Here is a 22,129-nt window from a genome sequence, read left to right on the forward strand (position 1 = left end):
GATGAAGACGAAGGATAGGTTGAGGAAGATGAAGGCAGTGTTGAGTTCAGCCTTCTTTAGGTGGTGCCACAAGACTTGTCAAACAAGTATACCTGAACAGGGTGAGTGGAGTTCGAGCTCAACACCAGAGCCTTATTAGCAAGAGCTTGAACAATATCATCACATAAAATTAGTTTTGGAATGATGTCATTACAAAATAGTTTCTTGAAGAGTTACCATCAAGATATTTATGAAACTGGTGTATTTATTGTGTAGTAAATGAATGATACATTCGATCCTTGAAATGATAATTCTCAGAATATGAAAATTGGTTTCAATCAGCGACAGTGATGATCCAGGAGGCGGTCGTCATTGTCAAGTAAGTATTACAACTAGTCATGGGGAAGTACAATCTGGTTGACCCGGAAGTTGAAACTGCAGGTGCCCCAAACAGTACGAGCGTGCGAGTAACGAAACTCAGAGGATGTCAGACCAAGATCAGGGTGTATGGATTTTTCGATAGTTACAAACTGTTGCTCGGATATTTCTTTAGTCAGGACAAGTCTTACCTTTTCCCGATTATTTATTGTCTTGTTGTATTTTGTCAGGACCATAATCAAGAGACATCGGGACCAGGAGATGGAGGCACCGCTAGTGCCAGCGACTCGTCAAGTGAATACATCAAGCTGAAAGTTGTCGGCCAGGTAGGGAAACTGATGCTAACTGTCACAATATTGTACCTGTATAACCCAAGGTCGATGATATTATTAGATTATATTCTCCAAAATTCGATTATTAGCTACCGTAATTTTGGATTTGTTAGCTTTGCGAAATTGTGTTCGTTTGTTTATGCCCCTATGAAATTCTATCCGGGATAAAGAGTTTCGGGATATTTTGTCCGCCTACTCATGTTGACAAATTAACAGAAATATCTATCTCAGGGTAAGTTCTCATTCATCAATATGAAAAATAACAGTAAATATGTTACTTTTTGATTAAAAAAAACCCAAGAAAGACTTCTATGGGTGGTTGTACATCTGTTACAAATTTTATACTTTTATTGGAAACTATTGAATTGTCATCCATAGTGTCTTGAATATTTGCCCACATTTGGTAGAACAGTAGAAGAATATTTAGTGAAATCATGAATTGTCTTAAAATTGTTGTTTTTCAAACTATTGATCTGGTTTTGGCATAGACTTAAATTTAACCTTGTGAATTTTGACAGATAGGTTTGTCCATTCTGCAGATGAAACCTATATGCTGATTAGTTCACCGATTTCAAAACCAATGTGGAGGTCATTCTGCCTCCCAGTTTTTCTGTTACCAGCGTAATTATCAGAAAATGCTGGAAGATATCATACAAAACATATCATTCATAATATACCCATATCATATGAAGGTATGTTAAAATTTCATTGGAATTTAGTTTCCTAGAAAATGGTGACTTACTGTTGTTTGGAATAATTTCTGTTGGTAATCTGTGGCATTGTTGCTAATGCTTGCCTGAAGTGGTTGGGTAGCCTTGTGATTTATGTGTTCACTTGTCAGGGTGAAAATCCGGGTTCAGTTCCCCACACTGAACAAAGCATGTAGCTATACTGACACATAGACTCATGGTAACTCACATTAGCTCCGTATATGTTACTACACATATTACAATAGACAGTATAAGCCCATGGTATTATGGACCTCTCAACTAAATTGTACAGATATTTAAATTTGATATTGTTAAATATTGTGATATTGACATCAAAACCAAACAACCAGTCAACCTGTCACTGAACAAACAGGTGCAAGATTTTCCAAGCAGATTGTTTTAAATGGTGTTTTTCAGGGATATGAAATCCCACCACCCGAGGCCCAGGACAAGTCAGCTTTCATTTCGGGCAATCAATAAATGGCATCTTACTCTGTGGGAAACTAGAAATTTTTTATCATGGTTTCATTACATATCTGCTCAAAATATAGCTGTTAAATTTTGCAATGATAATGAAGTATGGATATTTTTCTTTGCTGTTTACCACTTTTTGAAACATAGACCAGTAAACAGTAATATCAAATACGATGTTGATTTATTCTTTCATAATTACATCATCATGATTATGTCATAAAAATCAGGGAAGGTGGAAAGTTAGTCAGGACAGGTTACTTTCTTAAAGTCGCTTACCCTGTGGCAAGTAGCTTTTAGAAAATATTTTGAACCTCTTTTTACGTAGCACCATTTCTTTGAAGCGTCACGATAAAGTACTTCTGTGACTACCTATTGACTCCCATTATATTCATAATACCTCCTGGCCTGTAATTGCACACCTGAACTCTTTTTTCATATCCTGTGGTACCTTTGAGAAAATGAAAAATATTTATGATAAACTTTTGAAACTTTTTTACCATCGTTTCACACTGTCATTGTTCCGTAGCAGTGGGGTAACTTTGTGGTGCTCGCTTGTCATGCTGAAGCCATTTCTGGTGTCCCCAGCTGTGGTATTTCTAGTGTCCCCAGCTGTGATATTTCTGGAATATTGCTAGCAGTGGTGTAAAACTAAATTCACTCACTCATTGTTACAGTGTAATAGTTTAAATGCACTTACTTCTCTTTGGGGAGTGTGTTACCTAGCAACCAATGTTGATCATATGACCAAACAGACTGGATGGCCAGGTTTGTTGATAAGCATTGTGCCCACATGGCCAGGGATGGCAATTTGCCCCTCATCCGCAAATTTCCATCGATTTTGAATCAAATTGATCAGTTCAGGTTATCATTGATTTTCTTCTTTCCATCCCTATGTTCAGACCATCACTCACTGGATTATCTGGTCTATATTTTATTATTCACATGCCACCAACAAATAGCTGTGACATTGCTGAGTGTAGCTTTTAACAGCTACCAACTTTGTTATTGACAAGATTGTTAAAACAGTGAAGTAGTTGTCATGTTGGAGGTTCCATGTGTGTTTGCAGGACAGCACGGAAATACACTTCCGGGTGAAGATGAGCACTCCCATGCTGAAGCTGAAGAAGTCATACAGTGAAAGGATGGTGAGTAGTTGTCAGTGAGTAGTACCCATGTACCAATATTGTGTCTGAATCAGTAGCCATTGGAACCACCGTCCGGCAGAGGTGCAGTGATGGGGTGATTGTCCGTCTGCATTTGCAGTGATCGCATGCTTGTTTTGGTGGCGAATGTAAGATCGGTGTTTAAAATCTAGTCAACATTTGTGAAACACGAACAATATCCTTTAAATATTAACATTTCACAAATGCACGGGTTCTGATGGTGATATATAGACAGTTTCAAGGTTAAACATGAAAAAAGCAATCGTCGATTATCGGCAGAACATATTTTTTCAAGTAGACAAGTACTGATTTTATTTCAAATATACTACCATTTTTCCTATGAATGACAAACAGAGTTAATATGTATCTCCAGTAGTACCCTCTGTGAAAAGAGGAAGTCTTTCAGATCAAAACTGGAGAAGTTTTTGTACAAAATGTAAGCCTGATATTCAGTGAAGTGATCACGGGAGTACAGTGAACACATAATTCAGTGATCAGAAATTTGGAATATGCAGTGATCAGAAATTTCTGTACACTTTTTCTTAAAATTTATCGAAAATATGAAATAAGTAGGGTTTTCGATGTAGCAAAGGATATTTTCAGTCAGTTTCAGACTTAGCAACATAATTGAGAGGGTTAGGCGTGGATATTGCCCTTCTATGGATGACTTTTCTCAGGTGTCAGTCACTGTGTGAAGAAACATGGAGATTTGAAAATAGAGACAATGACCATAACACTTAATAAAAACAAAGGCAATGATTCATATTTACCAAGCGCACACGCAATGTATATCAAGCCAACTTGAGGGTACTAAACAGACATTACCCATCTGCAAAAATACAAAATCTCTACTCATAGTACCTTAAGCTTTGTAGAACCTTGGTTGCCCTATGCATACCGCGAACCAGAGACACATGGATGTATCGCTAAAGTGTGAAAATTGATCAGTGATGTCATGTGACGGAAATATGCGCCACACTCCGACTTTCCATTAACATACTCAAAACTGCTCACAGAGATTTGTTGTCCAACTGATCAGTGGTCACCACACAGACAAACATGTAGACAGGGAAGGTTTCCACAATATGGAGTACATACAATCAATCCTTGTATCATGTGAGATGTGGAAAGAGAACAATTCGTACTTTTTGTACTGTTTACACATTCTCTGAATAATTTTCATAAGATGTATTCAGGGATATTTGTAGTTCCAAATATATTAATAGAATTACACGTCATTAGTATCATCAAAACCGGTATTGTGAATTTAGTTGTACGCCGCCCTTAGCAATATTCCAGCAATTTCCCGTCAGGGTACACCTTGTACCTATATGGGTGTTCGGCGTGAAGAGCGAACACTTTAACTTCTAGGATATCCAATCGCCACAGTAATGGTGTTGAAGGAAAGTCAAATTCACCCCTAAGTCTGCTAGCGTCATTAATGACAGGTCAAGCTATTAGTAACAATAATTATTAAAAGTTGTAAAATCCTTGTTTTTGTTTCAAACAAATACAGCTGGGTTTTTTGCAAACCTTCTTAACCTAGCATTCACACAATACAAGTTGTTCACTGGCCAGGAGGTGAACATGGGTTGATGTATCCTCAATGTTTGTTTATGTTCCCTATGTTTATTTTGAAGCAAGGGTACAAAACTTTTTGTAGCCATTGCTTGAATTTGCCAAGAAAACCAAATTTAGAGTTATCTCCATTCCATTGCATTCGCAAAATATTGGTAATTTTTGTATATCATACGTGATTCATTGTAACTGGAGAAAAAGAGTTACTACAGCGAAGAACCAAATGAGTTCGACATTCCCAGCGGCAGGGTACATAGAAAATGTTAGGCACTTAAAAGCGGGGTACATTGAAAATAACAGAAAAGCGCTCAGCCAATCACAAAGTGACTTCTAGGCGTGAAGTGTGATAATAAACATTATGATGACACTCTTAGTTCTATCATTTCTAATATACGTTTCTAGGCTGGTGTTAGGCTATACATCGTTTGACTCTTTATTAATGATGACTATAGTCTGTTTGGCTCAAAGGAGGACAATGAACTGCATTGTAACTCGGAAACTGTTAAACATAACATACTCAGTGAAATGCTGATCATAGTCAAACCATCATACCAACTCTGTGAGGCTTTTGTTTAACAATCTATCATTTTAAAATATTCACACAATACACTGTTTATTACAAGGGAAGAGTGCAGAGAAAGGGAGAGCCACGTGTTCACGCGCACAAGTTCTGAGAAAGGAATTTTTTCAGTAACTTGTGTTGTGCCGTTATTTTTTCATCAACATGTGCTGTGCCGTCTCAATCCTTTCTCGCACAATAGCTGGGACTTTAATTTCTGGCTAATTATGCCAATAAAGTGTCATCTTTACTTCTACATGGTCTATGTGCACGTTTTAAAATACCGTATGATACTGATCACTGCAAGAAAAAATACAATCACTGCAAGCATGCACAGTGGGTGTATAGTCGTTGAACCCCGATCACTTCATGATCAAATTTAGATAGATAAAATGAATTTTATGCATTCAACAGGGCAAAGATGTCACATATGTGTGGAAAAGTTTATCATTAACAATATCAGCTCATTGAAATGCTGTAAAATCAAACAATAAGGAAATAAACTTAGAATTTGTCTACAAAGATATGTTCTGTCGATAATCGACGATTGCTTCTTTCATGTTTAACCTACCAACTTGAAACTTTGTATTTATAACTACCACATCCTGTGCATTCTTGAAATGCTAATATTTCAACCATACTGTTCGTGTTTCACAAATGTTGACTAGATTTTTAACACCAATCTTACAATCGCCACCAAAACAAGCATGCAAACATTGCAAACGCAGGCGGACAGTCACCCCATCACAGCACTCTGCAGGACATTGGTTCCAGGGGTTGATTTTGAAACTGATCACATCCGTTGTATAGTTGTTAGAGCGTCTGCCCAGAGAGCGGAAGGTCATGGGTTTGACCTCGACAACAAGGACTGGTCAGCTTGGAGTAAGTATGGTGTGTCTGAGTGGGATAGTCATGCTTAACTGATGCATGTTATCTCAGTGAGCTAGCATTATAAAACCAACTTTTTCTTGGAAAAATATGACGAGTGGATTAGAAAAACAAGAAGGACATTGGAAAACATTCTTGATGTTACCGGTAGTTTGTATTATTCCCTGTCTCAAGGAAAGTAGTATGTATTAATAAGACCTTGTTCATGTATATATTAATGGTTTTTATGACATTTTAGGAATCACTTTATTGTATTTTTGCTGTATTGTATGTAATTCTGTCTGAAGGAAAGTAGTATGTATACCAGTCGTCATGGTGACCTAACTATCAACACATTGGTACATTCTGCTCCAGGGTTTACAGTTAACGTCACTGAGGTTTTTGTTTGACGGTCGCAGAATCAATGACAATGAGACACCGAAACAGGTAAGGTTAACCCTGGACCCAAAGCGACTAATGTTTTGAGTTAAAGTAAAACTGAATGAAATTATAAAGCCAAATGGCCACACTCACCATTAACAATGTCTGACTCCATTGTCAAATCCAGCAAGTACCGTGGTTCCCAATTGTGCAGATTGATGCTCATGCCATTGATCACTGGATTGTCTGATCCATGCTTGATTATTTAAAGACTGCCACCATATGGCAGGAATTTGGCATCAATCAATCAATCAATCAGTCAATCAATCAATGCAAAATTGATGATGATTTTGTTGCCTTCAGCAAATTTACTTTTTGGGTGGTATTTTTTATTCCAGGTGAAAAAAACCCAGATCTTGTTTAGTGACTTAATCATTAATTTCGTTTTCAGTTGGAGATGGAGAATGATGATTCTATTGAAGTTTACCAGGAACAGACTGGAGGCCACTGATATCAAATCTGACACATCCCACCAACACTTGGTGTCAACAGACTGAAATGTTGAGTATCCAGTTTGGACACATTCAGAGCTCAGCTAGTTCATGAAGCTAGAGCTGAAGCATGTCTTCAAGTCTGGTACGGATTTGTAAATTGAAACTTAATAGTACCAGGAATCGTCAGATCATTTTTGTTTGGTTTGAAACCTTTTTGTGTTCAGTCATGTTCTTCATTTTCATGTGGCTCATTTCTTGGAGTCTTTTATCTTAGAGCAAAATGTTGCCATAGTTACATTGCTTGGAATGGAGCCAGCCAATCACCTTGTAGGCTTGATGACGACTAATCATTTATGTTCCTTTATTTGTTTAATAATGCTCAAGATAAGTTAAGAATAACCAAAATTGAAAGGCTGTGGATAACACTTGTATGTAGTCATATTAATTAAATCAGTTCTTTTTCTATTTTGAGTAGTAGATATAGTATTGTTTTGGAGGCTTGATGTACTGACACGTCTCAAACAGTGTATTTAGTGACAAATAAGTTCTATTGCCCTGCATGTATCATTAAGGAATTGATATTTTATGTTGAGTATTTTTAATTAAAGCTTAGGGGATTAGTTGATTTCAGGCACAGATCTGTTTCCAACCTAAGTCACTTGCCAGGTATTGTGAGAAAACTTTATGTTAAAAAATATTTTGTTCTAGTCTTTTTCCTCTAAAATGGTATACAGTTGACACATGTGACAAAGAATCATTCAGACTTCTTCCTTGGTGAAAGGGAAAATAATGTCGTTCAGGGACTGTGAGACACACAAGGATTATCTTGACAAACCTGTCATTTAAAAAATTAGTACATTAATTTCTGTGTATTCCTTAATTGTGTACTGCCTGGCTGTGACCTTAGACAATGCAATGTATTGTACTATTTTAGGATAATATCTGCATTTACTGTAATTCTTTATTTATCATTTCACTTTATAAATAACCAGCCCATTCCTTATGGGTAATTGTCACGAGGACAAAATATTTATTACGATATTTCACACATGCCATACTTCATGCATACAGGCCCTCACAACTTAGTTTTGGGCACAAGATTCAGGCACTGTTAAGTATCCGGTAGATAGTTGCAGTGCTGGTTCCCTTTGATTCAGTACATGCATGTTGAACGTGTTTGCTTGTTTTGATAGTTTTCAAATTACACAAATAAACCTTTGCTTTGTATGTATGGCTGGCCGAGTTTAGCTGTAGAGTCCAAAGATGGGAGAATTTCTTTTGAGATGTTTTGATGTGTTAGTGTACATGCAAGTTGAAGTTCATGTTTTTATGAAACTTACATGTATTGTAAATGGCTTGGTTACCTCATTGATCATTTGACAAGATCTCATTACAATCATGTCTTAGTGCTCACTTTGGCTACACAAAGATCTGGGACACTTCATTAAAGGTACAAAACGTAACTATTCTGGGGTATTATTATTGTAAGTGATGTTTTAGTGCCATCCTTTGAGGTATTCTATGATAATCTCTGTTAACTCGACAGGCCTGTACATCTTAATGGCATATGTGAGCACCATGATCATGTTTGAATGAGATTTTTATCATGTTTCCATGGTTACTGTCACCTTATGTTTTGATGAAAGTTTATTGCTGTCAGTCTTGTGGACAAGCGAGGTGGAGTGGGTGGTTTGTTAGTTAAGTCTGTTGATCCAGGGCTCAGTTCAGTGTGTTAAGTTATATCAAACATTTATCAGTAAAGCCTGATATTGAAATAAGTATGTGTGCATGTGAAAAAATGTCAAATTTGTGCCTGATTCACATTGACTTATCATCACTTCATCAATGTTTCAACTCACATAAAATTTAAAAAATTTATTTAACATGTTGCTGCAGTTATCCATTTATATGTGTAGTTTGTCATGATTTCTTAGACTTGATGTCATCAAGCTATGGCCTATTCTAGATTTGCTGTTTCAAGCAGCGTATCATTTATTTATGTTTCACTGGTAGCAGACTAGCCTGTATTTCTCTATCAGTAGATTTTACGACCAGGGTGCTCTGTGGTTTTATTTGGTGGAACTTCATGTTTATGTCAATATGCCCCCGGTGCAAGTTAAGTCAAGTCCCATAAAAGGTCTCCGAGTTTACATGTTGGATGTTTTTGTATGTTGTCATCTTCCATAATTGTTATTGAGTCAAATTTTGTGATAACTGATATGTTAGGGTATGTCCCCAGTTACTCTGTTGTTGTTAGAGACGATTTAGTGAGATGGTGGGGTAGCCTAGTGGTTAAAGTGTTGCTTTGTCATGCCAAAGATCCAGGTTCGAATCCCCACATGGTTACAGTATGTGAAGCCCATTTCTGGTGTCCCCATCATGATATTACTGGAATATTGCTAAAAGTGGCATAAACCTAAACTCACTCACTCTGTCAGAGACAAATCATTGGATTGGGCGGTCAGAGTCTATGATGTCATTGATAGCGTGCCATTGTGTCATCATCATGGTACCCCATAGCGTTCAGTAACTAACTAAGATACTGAAACCGAGGGAGATGCCCTGAGTCCACACTCACCAATATTCCAGATGTATGGAAATTAAAAACTGAGTTCTGGATCAGACAGTCCAATGATGAACAGCATGAGCATCAATCTATACAATTAGGACATGATATGGGTTGCTGAAGATCATTTTTTAGCATAGGTGGTTATGCTGGTTATGAGATGTGACATGATGATCTTCGTGGTCAGATCTGTTGACCAGATTGACTGGTGTCACCCCAACATCAGGATCTTTGTTCACATTATAAATCACTGGATTGTCTTGTCCGGACTTGACTAGTTACACGCTGCCATCTGGAATATTGCTGAGAATGGGATTAAGATAACACATACATACCATAACACCTGTATGTATTTACAGCTATTGAAGACACTCACAATCCCTTAAAATATATCCTTTGTTACATCAAGACTAGTGTGTTTTTTAACTTCTGTTATGATTTCAATGACATGCATTTAGGAGCTATAATTTTTTGTAAAGTTTTTGCTTCTTATGCCAATGACATCATGAATGATATTTAAAAATATATATGTTATATATATAAGTTATTTATTCTATAAACTGTGTACTTCTTTAAATTAAACACCATCAGTGGGTTCTGGGTTTTATCAAAGAAGTGATCATCAAGAGCTTTCATCATATGGACTTTGTCATGTCAAGCTTGCACACTGTATATACGTTTAACCCTCACTCACAAATATCCCGGTGGAGTCCTATATTAGTGATAATTACTAATAGAAAAATTCTTTGAATCATATGAACACATTTGTGCAGAGTTACATCACTTGTGAGAAACTTACTGTTATTTGAATCCAAGGTTTGCTAGAAAATGTTTCTTGGTTTGTAACCCCATATCTGTGTTCATTAAATTGTTAACTGTCTGAGACTTGTTTCACTTTGGTATTTCCGAGACATACTGTCACTCAGTTATACAGCTGAAAACTGTCTAAGGTGCTGTTAAACCCAACTTACTGTGTAACAAATTTTAATGCACATTTAAATTCTTTGGCTTCATGAGCAGTATCAATTTTTTAGTGGGCTTGAACTGTACAGTGTATGGTTGGCTGCCTTGAATGTTTGGATTCCATGTTTTCCATCACCAACTTTTGGTTTCACCAAAGTGGTAAATCTCTTAGACTTGCTACAGCTTGTAATCGAAATTTAATACCATTAAAATTCTCATTAAAATACAAGTCACTCACTCATTGATGTTACGTGTGATACAAACATTAACAAACTTCTTCATATATATATACCATTTTATCCATTTCTTCCCTATTGTTGTTGTCCCCTGTTGTTAAATGTTGATTTGTCTCAGAATATTCTTTGTTAGTTTATACTTGTGGTGAATTAGAGGTGGATACAGCTTTCTGAGAGTTTCAATGGCCACTGAATGTGCTTTCAGGACGTAAGTGAGTTATTTGAAATTTAGACAGACTTTTACATAAGTTAGATATGCTGGTCTTGTTTGTTTACTTACATACATGTTTCTTTATATACGCTCTGTCTAGCTTCAAAATTAACCTTGGTTACTCCAAAAGTGCTTTTATGTAATTTTTGCCATGTGATATACTTTAATTTGCAACTTTTGTGAAGTTTTTATTAAGGGAGTTATGATATGCCTCCAGTTTTAGACAGTTATGATAAGATACTGTGATTTGAGACTTGAGTCATATTATGTTGTTCATTCTGTTGAGTGAGTGAGTGAGTTTGGTTTTACACCGCTTTTAGCAATATTCCAGCGATGTCACGGCAGGGGACACCAGAAAATGGGCCTTATCATTTGTTGAGGGGGTGGCAGGGTAACTGAGTGGTTAAAGTGCTGACTCATCACGACGAAGCCCAGGGTTGGATTGTCCACATGGGTACAATGTGTTAACCTCATTTCGGGTGTCCCCAGCCGTGATGTTCCAGGAATATTGATAAAAGTGGCGTAAAACCATGCTCACCCACTCATTCTGTTGAGAGTAGCAAAATATAACCAGTTTATGGCGGTTATTTTTTTTATTATATACTGGACAAATGTATCTAGGGATATTTGTAAAATTTTGATGCTTATCATTATCATTTTTGTTGTCAGAATTTGACATATATTTTGAGTTATGTAGTAGCTAGTAGATCAGGTTATCAGTACATCTCTAATATTACATGTTAAAAATTCATACATAATTCAAATATGAACTTTTATGTCATTCAGTTATCGTTTTAATACAGTGGTGAATTATGTCACTGATTTTTTATTGCATTCTAGAAGTTGGTGAGTCAAAAATGAAACTTACAACTTTCTGGATGACAACTTCTGGTTTATTGTAAAGAGCGATGTGTCCATGTTGATCCTTACACCATTATCAAGCTGAAACCTTCAGATAAAGTTTTAGGAAACTGCAGGGAGACATCACTGTATGCAACAAACAAGTTATCATCCGTAAAGTTGTACTTTTCAGAATTGTGACACACATTTTATTAGTTCTGCTTTTGATGAGGCAGTAGTGTAGTTCAGTGGATACTGTGTTGGTTTGTCTGGCAGCTCTCTCGGGTTTTGATTTCCAGTATGCTGATCTGTGATATGGCAGCATCTATGATACTGAAGGTTTCTAAATACAACACATCCTCGCAAGTCTTTTATCATTATATGTGTAATTAAAACTGTAATTTAATTTAATTTTATCAATGAATAACTGAAAGGTACTTTTTAGTCCCGTCCTAACTGTTAAAAAAATTCAGTTTGATTGGTCACATGAATGAAGTGAACTTTCATGTTTTTATTACAGAGACCATACACTGCTATAGATATGTGGTCTATGCCTGTTGTTAGGGCAGTCGAAGTAAACTTAGTCTCAGCACTTTTCGTTACACTCCACTACTGAGTCTAACAAAACATAGTAGGAGGTCGCGTCAGGTAACCTTTGAGATTGACCAATCAGAACAGTTTACCAAATCACGAAAGTGGACATTCGCACATACCTTTTGAACCTTTCTGAGGAAAGGTTCATACCCAAATGATTCAGAATGTTATTTGTATTTTTCCATATGTTGCTGTGTAATGCACATTGAGCATGCTATATTACTGTCAACATTGAGTAGACAGTCGCTGAAAACAGCGTTTTTGTCAATATTCAAGGATGTTAGATTGCGGAAGTATTAGGTAATGGTAACCTTGTCATCAGAGAGCCTTAGGCACATATACTCCAGGTGAAATACCTGTGTTTAATGCGGAAATTCGTTTATTGGGGGATCAGTATCAGTGCCAGTCGTCATAGATCGCTCAAAGGGTACCTCACACAACCTCCCAGGTTTTGTTAGACTCAGTAGTGGAGTGTAAGGAAAAATACTGAAACTAAATTTACTTAGACGGATTGTTATGGTATATTGACAACTTTGCTGTGTATGCTAACAGATCTTGTAGAGTTATCTCCCTTGATCAGTTGAATTGTGGTGGACAGGAAAGGTAAACATGGCAGTTGTTTAATATATGGTTGGTGAGAGAAAAGTTAGACATCTCATGTTATTTTAGTTCAAAATCAGTCCCCAGGACAATATTACTTTGAGTGTTCTACAATCTATGCTGGTCATAGATAGCCACTATTTGATTTTATGGTGACAGTTACTTGATTGGTTGGTTGATGTCATGCCATTGTGACAATGTCCCCATTTTGTCTCATCATTTTTTCCATGTTTACAAATCATTGAATGTGTGGGATATTGGTGTTAAACAACAAACAAGCAATCTGTTCATCTTGTACAATGCTGAAGTCGAGATTTTTTTTTGGGTGGGGTGGGTCAGGTTTTCTTAGTCAATGTAAGTATATGGATGAAAAAGAACTGTGAAAATCTCTAGAAAGAGTAATTAGGGTGGGGGTGAAGAATTATTAACTTCCAGCATTGAAATGATTTGATGTTTCTCATGGCTAGAATGTTTTCTGAAATATTTATAACTCTGCCAGGAGTACCACAGGTTGAATACATAAACATTTTATTCAACTTTGTCATTTAAGACTTTTATCACATATGTGTAAATATAGAATTCTGTGTATGAACATTGTCTTGTGATTATTGTATATAATGCTAAGATCTAACTCTCAAACACAAACATGTGTGCTGTGTTCCGGTTGTCCAACATGATGTGTTGCCATGGTTACATGAACATGCTGTCTGTGTTGAGGTGGTCCAACAGGATATGTTGCTATTGCTACACAAACAAGCTTGCTGTGTTGCGGTGGTCCGACATGTGTTGCCATGACAACATTAATACACTTACATGTGTTGCCATGGCTACATGAACATGCCTTGTGTGTTCCCGTGGTCCTACATATGTTGCCATGGTTACACAAATACACATGCTGTGTTTCTGTGGTTATACATTATGTGTTACCATGGTTACATCTGATAGTGAAGTTGTCACTATATCATGTACCTGTAAGTATATAATTGTTACCCTGTGTGTACAGTGTGTTTCATTGTGTCTCATCAGAATTGAAATGTTTTCAATAAACAGTGAACATTTTTAGCTGAATTGTTGTTTTTTAGCACTCTGTTATATGTGCAGTCCTACAAGAAACACCCAAACCCCCAGCACGCCCTTGAAAATTCCTGGATTCCTCATTTTGATTGATTTAAGGTCATATGCTTGTCACATCTCCATACCAAGAGTTGAATATGGGTGTTCTCATAAGTAATTTTTGGATCTTTGTCTCCAGATAGCATTTCCTGTGGGCTAGTACAAGCAGCCCACATACTCACGCATGCATGTCAACATATGAGCGAATTATTCAAAAGCAGGACGTTAAAACCCATTTCACATCACATCTTACATGTACAAGTATAAAAACTGTATTTTGTATATGCTATGTAACCAAACCGTTCACCATCACACACTCTGTGTCGTCATAATGTCTGGACTTACGTCATTTGCTTGTGACGCCACTCACCATACGAAGAGTTCGATATGGATGATGGCACACACCATATGTTTTCTACCTCCGAAAAAGAAATCTCACGTTTTGCTCGTAATCCGTGTAAATGTATATCAACTGAAGTCCGTCACCCGCACGTTCTTTTAAGTCCAAAAACACTGTTGTTCTGGTACATATTTTGGAGGCCAAATTACGCGAATTGAAGTAGTAACATAGAATGTACGTTTAACACCACACTCGGCAATATAACAGCTACATGACGGCCGTTTGTAAATAATCGAGTCTAGGACAGACAACCCCTGTTTTTGAACAGTGATATGAACAGAAAGGGGTCATAACTTCTGGAGGGCAGTAACGCCTTATTATCAGGTTAAAACTAAATAATGGGCTACAGAAAAGCAACAAAATATTGGAAATTTCTTAATATGAATGATCTGTGCGTTAGATATGCCAACACTGATTTTGTGGAAAACGAGTTCCTTAAATACATATTGTCGCGATGAGATAATGTCGCACCACGCTGTCTGTTCACGTTCCTTGAAATCAACCGATGTGTTTGACATCAGGATCTCGTGTATCACTTGCCTAGTCTGCTCGTGCCACCAGTGAGCTAGTATGTCTCACAGTCACTGAATCACATAACGTTGCCTACGGCCAAGATTTCTCTGCAGTGCTAAAGCCTTAAATGAAGCAAGTCTAGATATATTCAGGTTCTTACTCTCTGGTCTCTCAAGGACTTGTTTTCAATTACAATGGGTTTGTTTGTTACCAACAAAATTATCTATATTCAGAGACTAAACATTAGTCTACCGGTGAGTTTGCGGATACGTTCAAAGGGCAATTGCCGTCCCAAGACATGCAACGCTGACCCCATTTCTCCCACACTTTGTAAGGAGGGACCACTGCCTGCAAGAGATGACCATGAATGTCCGAGATGCACTCGATGGGTTCACATCATGGCTCTTTGAAAGCCAAGGGAGAGTCTCAATAGCATTGTTCCGCAAGAACTCCCCTCTAGCAAAGGGATAATGTTAGTAAGAGTTTGGCTATATTTGAGCAATATCACGGCGGGGAACACCAGAAATGGACATCACACATTGTACCATGTGTAGAATAGAACCCGAGCGAATGCTTCAACCACTAGGTCCGCCCACCGCCTGTGAATAATATGGCCTAGCGTTGACGTTCACGAATGGACGGTATCCAATGCGTGGTTGCCAATATGAGGTGCAACGATTTAATTAAAATTGTCCGTGGAGTAGCGTTTGCCTTAAGATTTCCCCTTACAGTCACCAGTGCAAATATCACCTTGAGTCGTGGCAGGCACAATCCCAAACCATAACTGTATTACTTCAACCAAAGCGTGCATGGATTACGTAACGGGCTAGATTGCTATCTTCCGCTGGAGCGTTCTTCCGGGGTTGTGTTGGTCCTTAACATCTCCTGTCTGATGCATTCGTAACTGCTCGTGTCATTCCGGCATTCTTCTTGTAGGTCACGGAAATCGACGAGTACTCGGTGTTTCCGGATACGTCTGCAATCGTAACTACTCGCCTCTTTCCGTAACCTTCTTTCTGCAAGTTAAACAAACTTCATCTTCTTGTTTTCTTGGAGTAGCCATGCTTGAAAACGGAGTTATCTTTCTATGGAAATAGTCCGTCAATCTAGACTAGTTTCATCTCCGCGCCCGTTTGCGCTTAGACAAGACCCAGTCGGTAACATGGCCACGAGATGGGTACGAGACGCCATCCGGCTTTCCGGAATGACCCGAGTAGTTACGAATGGATACGTCTGCTGATGATAGAGCGGCAGTAACGTTGGGACGTCTGGATGGACGACGTTCCTTCAAGAGCCGCAGCTCGTACACCCTGTATGTTGGTACTGGTTGGCAGTAACAAATAAATCCATTGAACTGAAAAGGGGCCTTAGGGAGAAATCCAGACTTGCTTCATTTAGCCCCGCTTTAGCGCTACAGGAAGGTGATAATGCCGTTTATAAAGTGGGAGACCGTCTATTCTTTGGCCTGGGTCATGGGCCCGGATTCGCTGTCACTGACCACCCAGACAGAAAAGGTTTGTTGGGCCAGTGTGGTAAGTTGGGTGGCCAACGTTTGACAACGTTAGCCCAGCTCTATTTTAATGACTTATTTTCCCAGATCTTATGTCTACATACATGTATTTCACAACGTTGGCCCAACGTTGTGAATTAAACAGTGAGCACACGACAGTTTTAGCCATGTTTTCGTATCAAAGATTTTGGTGCAAGTTGAAATAATTACACAGAAAACGACATAAAAGAAGCTATTTACATCCATGTATTGGTAGAGATAGTCGCCCTTCAGTAGCAGATGTCGAGTCTCGGTGTCAGCTGTGCATCGCTGGTGATGCTGAAGTCGTTCCAGAGAATGAAATGTACATTTTATGTTCCTTCGTTTTCTCCACGAAACCATTTTTTTTCCAGGGACAGAGCGACATTTTTATGAAGGCTTTGAAGTCGGCATGGATAACGTACGGCACGAGCATGTGATTTTTGCGGGTGACAAATTTTAAAATGTCGTTTTCGTTGGGCATGTCCATTCGGATGGCTTTGCACCTCGGAAATTTTCCTGGTGTGAGGCCAGCGGAGTGACTGGGATACGTTTCTGGCCCACGATCATCGCCACCCTCATGGTGCTCGATATTGTGCAGCGGCGGCCTTGGGATTCGTGGGAATAACTCTTAAATCTATTTCACGAAGATTGCAAAAGAAAGGCATATACTATATGACTGACTTCTTGTGCATGCTATATATATTGCTTGTTATCATGTTATGGCGTTCACCTGATGGCGGGGCAAGAAGTGGCTCAGAAACGTCGTGTTGTCAATATTAAAGTAGGTGTACATCTATGCGATTCGTTGTCAGATTATATATACTAAGTAAACATTTGAGTGGCACACTAATAAAATACTCTCTCTCTCTCTCTCTCTCAATTTCCAGTGTGGATTAGCATGCGACATGATTAATGGTGTGATGAACAAAGGCATGGCTTCATGTGCATCATAGTCCCTTATGCCTTGATGTACAAAGCCAAATTATAATTAGCGCACAAAGACCTCGCCTGTCGAGTTAATAATTAAGGTTGCTCGGCACAAATAAACTGAAAATAAGACTGATATATGGACACTGATATATCGCATATCATTGTTATTTTCTTCGCCATGTCCTTCTTAGGTAGCAGTGCCTCCCGGGTGCTGGTGTAGGCTCCTTTTGTTACGACCCTGATATCCGTATGCTAATGAAGTAACATAAACCCACGCTAATGAAGTAATATAAACCCATATGTAGGCTGTAATGTCGTCGACATTACTCGCCCCATGTTGTCAACGTCTCGTACTGGACACATCCAGCCGGTCATAGGCATGGTCAGGTTGAGCAAGAAGAAGACGCCTTTAAAACAAGATCATCCTTTATGACCAACTATTGTCAAATCTTAAAACGTGAAGACGTATATGGATGTGCAAAGTGACTGGCACAGAGATGTCCTGTTGTTGTGTATGATCAAGAAGAGATCCATTTAGGCGGAGACAGTCCAATCAAAAGAGAAGACGATGTCAAACACAACAAACTTTGGTGATGGAAGTTTGAAAGACACGGTGGTGTTAGGCTGGGTGTACCTCGTGGTGGGAATCCTTGTGATGTCGGCTAACAGCGTCGTTGTAGTTGTCGTCGCGAAGACTCGTGAACTCCATATGCCGGCGTTGTGGGTGATAACCTTCATGGCCGTGTGTGACTTCTTCATGGGGTGTGTCATATCAGTGTTTTACATGCCGTCTGCGTTTTCCCGCCGTTTTTTCTACTCCGATAGCATGAAGACAGTGTCCTTCTGCATGCTCTTGTTTTTGTTGGGACAGACGCAGTTCAACATCGCTCTGGCTAGTTTAGATCGGTACATTGCAACTGTATGGCCACTGAAGTACGTGAATATTGTCACGACCAGAAGATTCATTGCAGTTATTGTCTTCACAATAATCTTGGGTGTGTGTCGAATTGGACTCATAGCTTCGACCGGTTTGCGAATGGAATATTATCCATATCTGGCCGTGTCTCTTCCAGCCTTCACCAACAGTACATCTGCAATAGTTATCCGAATGGCCAGCGTACTGGTGCTTCCACTGATCACATTTGGAGTAATTGTATATTGTCACTTGAATATCGTCTGCAAAGTGTTTTTTCGTCCAGTTCTGCCATACAGTTCAAATGTTATACAGCCCAGATTTAAGACTTCTCTGATCGCACTTCTGCCTGCTTGTGTCTTCTGCGTATCATATGTTCCAGTGTCTGTGTATGTCATTCTGAGGATCATTGGTGTGAACACGGGTGATATCAGCGGTTTGCTGATATGTAGTATTGTTGCTTTATGGTCAAATAGCTTTTGGAATGTATTAATTTACACTGCCACCTACCGACCTTTTCGAAGAGCTCTGGCACGTAACTTCTGCCACTCCCACTACCGACTCCAATGCCAAATGGAAGTACTGAACACCTTCAAGCGCAATCCAAAGACATGAGTAACTGTACTTAATTCTTGGCATACCGAAAAGCAGTTAAAACTGCGCTGAAAACGCATAAAGTTAGATATCTGCGCTCTTAGTACCATATCAGTCAACAAGGTGGACACAATTTAGGGTGAAAACGACAATTTCGCACTCCGAAAACACTCAAGCAGAAAGCCGTATTCCTCACTGAACAATACATGTCAGTTTGGCAGATTCGAGAATCGAACGTCATGGTACCACTAGATGTCGATGAAGTAGTCGCAGCACTGGGCCTTCTGACTCAAGGTCCACCTTCCCTTAAAACATTATGAACTTCGGGTTTTCCCCACAACTCTTCTTGAACTGCACATGTAGTTGCAGTTGGTGTGACAGTTCGATTCTGCAAATGAGGCACCCGGACGTACCTACCATGTAGGACTGGGGCGGTTAACCTGGATACCAGGGACGGGTGGGTAATGGGTTGGACTCCGGTACCCGTCTCAATACCGGGACACTTTATTATCCTGTGACTAATAGCTGCGCATGTGACGTAATGTCATATTCTTTCATGACTAAAAGGTTGCACCATCTTTGAAGATTTAGACATAATTTACAGTCACTTCTTCTGATTACGATATATTATGATATTGAAAATCTCGAAACTTTAGCCACCGAGTCAAGGAATATATTTCTTGCAAATTTGATATTTCTTGAAAATTTCAGGGTGTCAGAGTTATAGTGGGTGGGTGGGTACCTGGGTTGAACATTTTGGCTACGGTGATGTGCAACGGCAGCCTCCAGACTGCCAAAGTTCAATGTTTCGATTTACAGCAGTGTGAACAATATTTTCTCCGTGTCATTTTCATGGAAGGTGACGCTATCGAACCTAAACGTGCATAACATTTTCGGAGATGCGTTTATGCGCAGTGAATTCGTTCCACGAACACGAACCAGTACCATAATGTCGAAATATTGACAGTGAAACACTGATTGGAAAGATATTTCATTTTCCATTAATCAACAGCATCTATGAGTTCAGTTATATATTCGAAGAGTATATATCGTGTTCCATTTTATCAGGAAAGCAATATCTTATGCATTCCTCCTCTAAATGACCTTCAAAGATTTGATACATTTGATCGCTTTCTAAATGATATTGCGTAATCACAGATAAGTATGTGGCTGATATCATTTGATTCAAGCACAGGATAAAGCTGCACGTGCTTTCCATTATCCAAACAATGAAATAGTGGTATTCTGAATAGTTACAGTACATTCTGCGAAAACATGTGCTCGACATGACAAGTAGTTCGAAGCGGGACTAAAAATCTTCAAATGTAACAGGGAGGTAACTCGTACAGCCATATTGATTTACTAACCGGAACTGCTCCCAACGTGTACTTGTCAACTCATTTCAAACAGTGACGGCTGTTCACAGCTGATACGGTAAGCTGTCAAGCTGATATTGCAATTATTTTACAACACCAACTGTCTTAACACAATGTTTATTTTAATGAGCGTTTTCATGATTTTAACTATAATAATTATTTCAGGAATTCCATTATTTTCTGTAATTTTGGTAGAAAAGTGTTACGAGTTGAATGGAAATAGTTCCGTTGTAATCTCTGCTTGTCCATAGAAGCTGTCTGGAGTGAAAAATGGACGATAGGATTGCGTCTTGATATCATTTAAAGACACATCATAGTCACAGCCAGTTCTCGGGGATCCTTCACCTTGCTGTCAATCACGAATTGGTTTTTATGGTCAGTTTTCATCAATGTTTGGGCAACATTCACACACAAAGATAGATGTGATAGACAAGATTGTCATAGACAAGGTTTTCATTTCCGAAATCAAGGGCTTGAAGTTGTGAAAGGGTATCTACCCCTATCTCAAGGAATCTGGCATACCATTGGCATAGCATTCAGCCTACGTATACCATGTGAAATATCATTTAACTAACCATAGAACAAATCATTCAGCTTACCACATGACATACCATCCAGCTTACAATAAGACATACCATTCAGCAACCATTTGGCATACCCTTCAGCCTATCACATGACATACCATTCAGCTTACTCAATGACATACCATTTAGCCAGCACATGACATACCACTCAGCCTACCATATGACATACCATTCAGCTTACTACATGACATACCATTCAGCTTACGATATGACATACCATTCAGCCTACCATATGACATACCATTCAACCTACTGCATGATATACCATCCAGTTTACAATATGACATACCATTCAGCTTACCATATGACATACCATTCAGCTTACCATATGACATACCATTCAGCTTACCATATGACATACCATTCAACCTACTGCATGATATACCATCCAGTTTACAATATGACATACCATTCAGCTTACTATATGACATACCATTCAGCTTACCACATGACATACCATTCAGCTTACCATATGACATACCATTCAGCCTACCATATGACATAGCATTCAGCTTACCATTTGACATACAATTCAACCTACCGCATGATATACCATCCAGTTCACAATATGACACACCATTCAGCCTACCATATGACATACCATTTGGCCTACCCTATGACATACCATTCAGCCTATCACGTGACATACCATTCAGCTTACAATAGGATGTACCATTCAGCTCACCGTATGATGTACCATTTAGCTTACCATATGACATACAGTTCAACCTACCGCATGATATACCATCCAGTTCACAATATGACACACCATTCAGCCTACCATATGACATACCATTTGGCCTACCCTATGACATACCATTCAGCCTATCACGTGACATACCATTCAGCTTACAATAGGTTGTACCATTCAGTTCACCGTATGATGTACCATTTAGCTTACCATATGACATACCATTCAGCCTACCACATGACATACCATTCAGCCTACCATATGACATACCATTCAGCTTACCATATGACGAACCATTTAGCTTACCATTTAACATACCATTGAGCGAACACATGGCATAGCTCTTCTTGACGTACTGTTTGACATACCATTCCACTAACCATTTAGCATACCATTCAACTTACTACATAACATACCTTTCAGTGAACCACGTGGCATACCATTCAGCATACTATTCAACTTACCCAGTGTGGCATATCATTCAGCTATCCAAACTGCATGCCATTTTACTCACCATGTGGCAATACCATTTAGCCTACCATTCAATCATAAAAGGCGA

The 22,129-nt window shown here is 38.7% G+C and overlaps 1 protein-coding gene across 1 annotated transcript; it reads left to right on the forward strand.

The window, feature by feature from the left end:
* The first annotated feature begins 402 nt into the window (after positions 1–402).
* LOC137256238 (small ubiquitin-related modifier-like) lies at positions 403–8,789 on the forward strand. Its single transcript, XM_067793962.1, has 5 exons — positions 403–484; positions 588–683; positions 2,941–3,018; positions 6,416–6,487; positions 6,873–8,789. Exons 1-5 carry the CDS (start codon positions 464–466, stop codon positions 6,930–6,932), a joined length of 327 nt encoding a protein of 108 aa, XP_067650063.1. The 5' UTR covers positions 403–463; the 3' UTR covers positions 6,933–8,789.
* Positions 8,790–22,129: the final 13,340 nt, after the last annotated feature.

The sequence above is a fragment of the Haliotis asinina genome, chromosome 11 (assembly GCF_037392515.1).
Source record: "Haliotis asinina isolate JCU_RB_2024 chromosome 11, JCU_Hal_asi_v2, whole genome shotgun sequence".
NCBI classification, from domain to species: Eukaryota; Metazoa; Mollusca; class Gastropoda; order Lepetellida; family Haliotidae; genus Haliotis; species Haliotis asinina.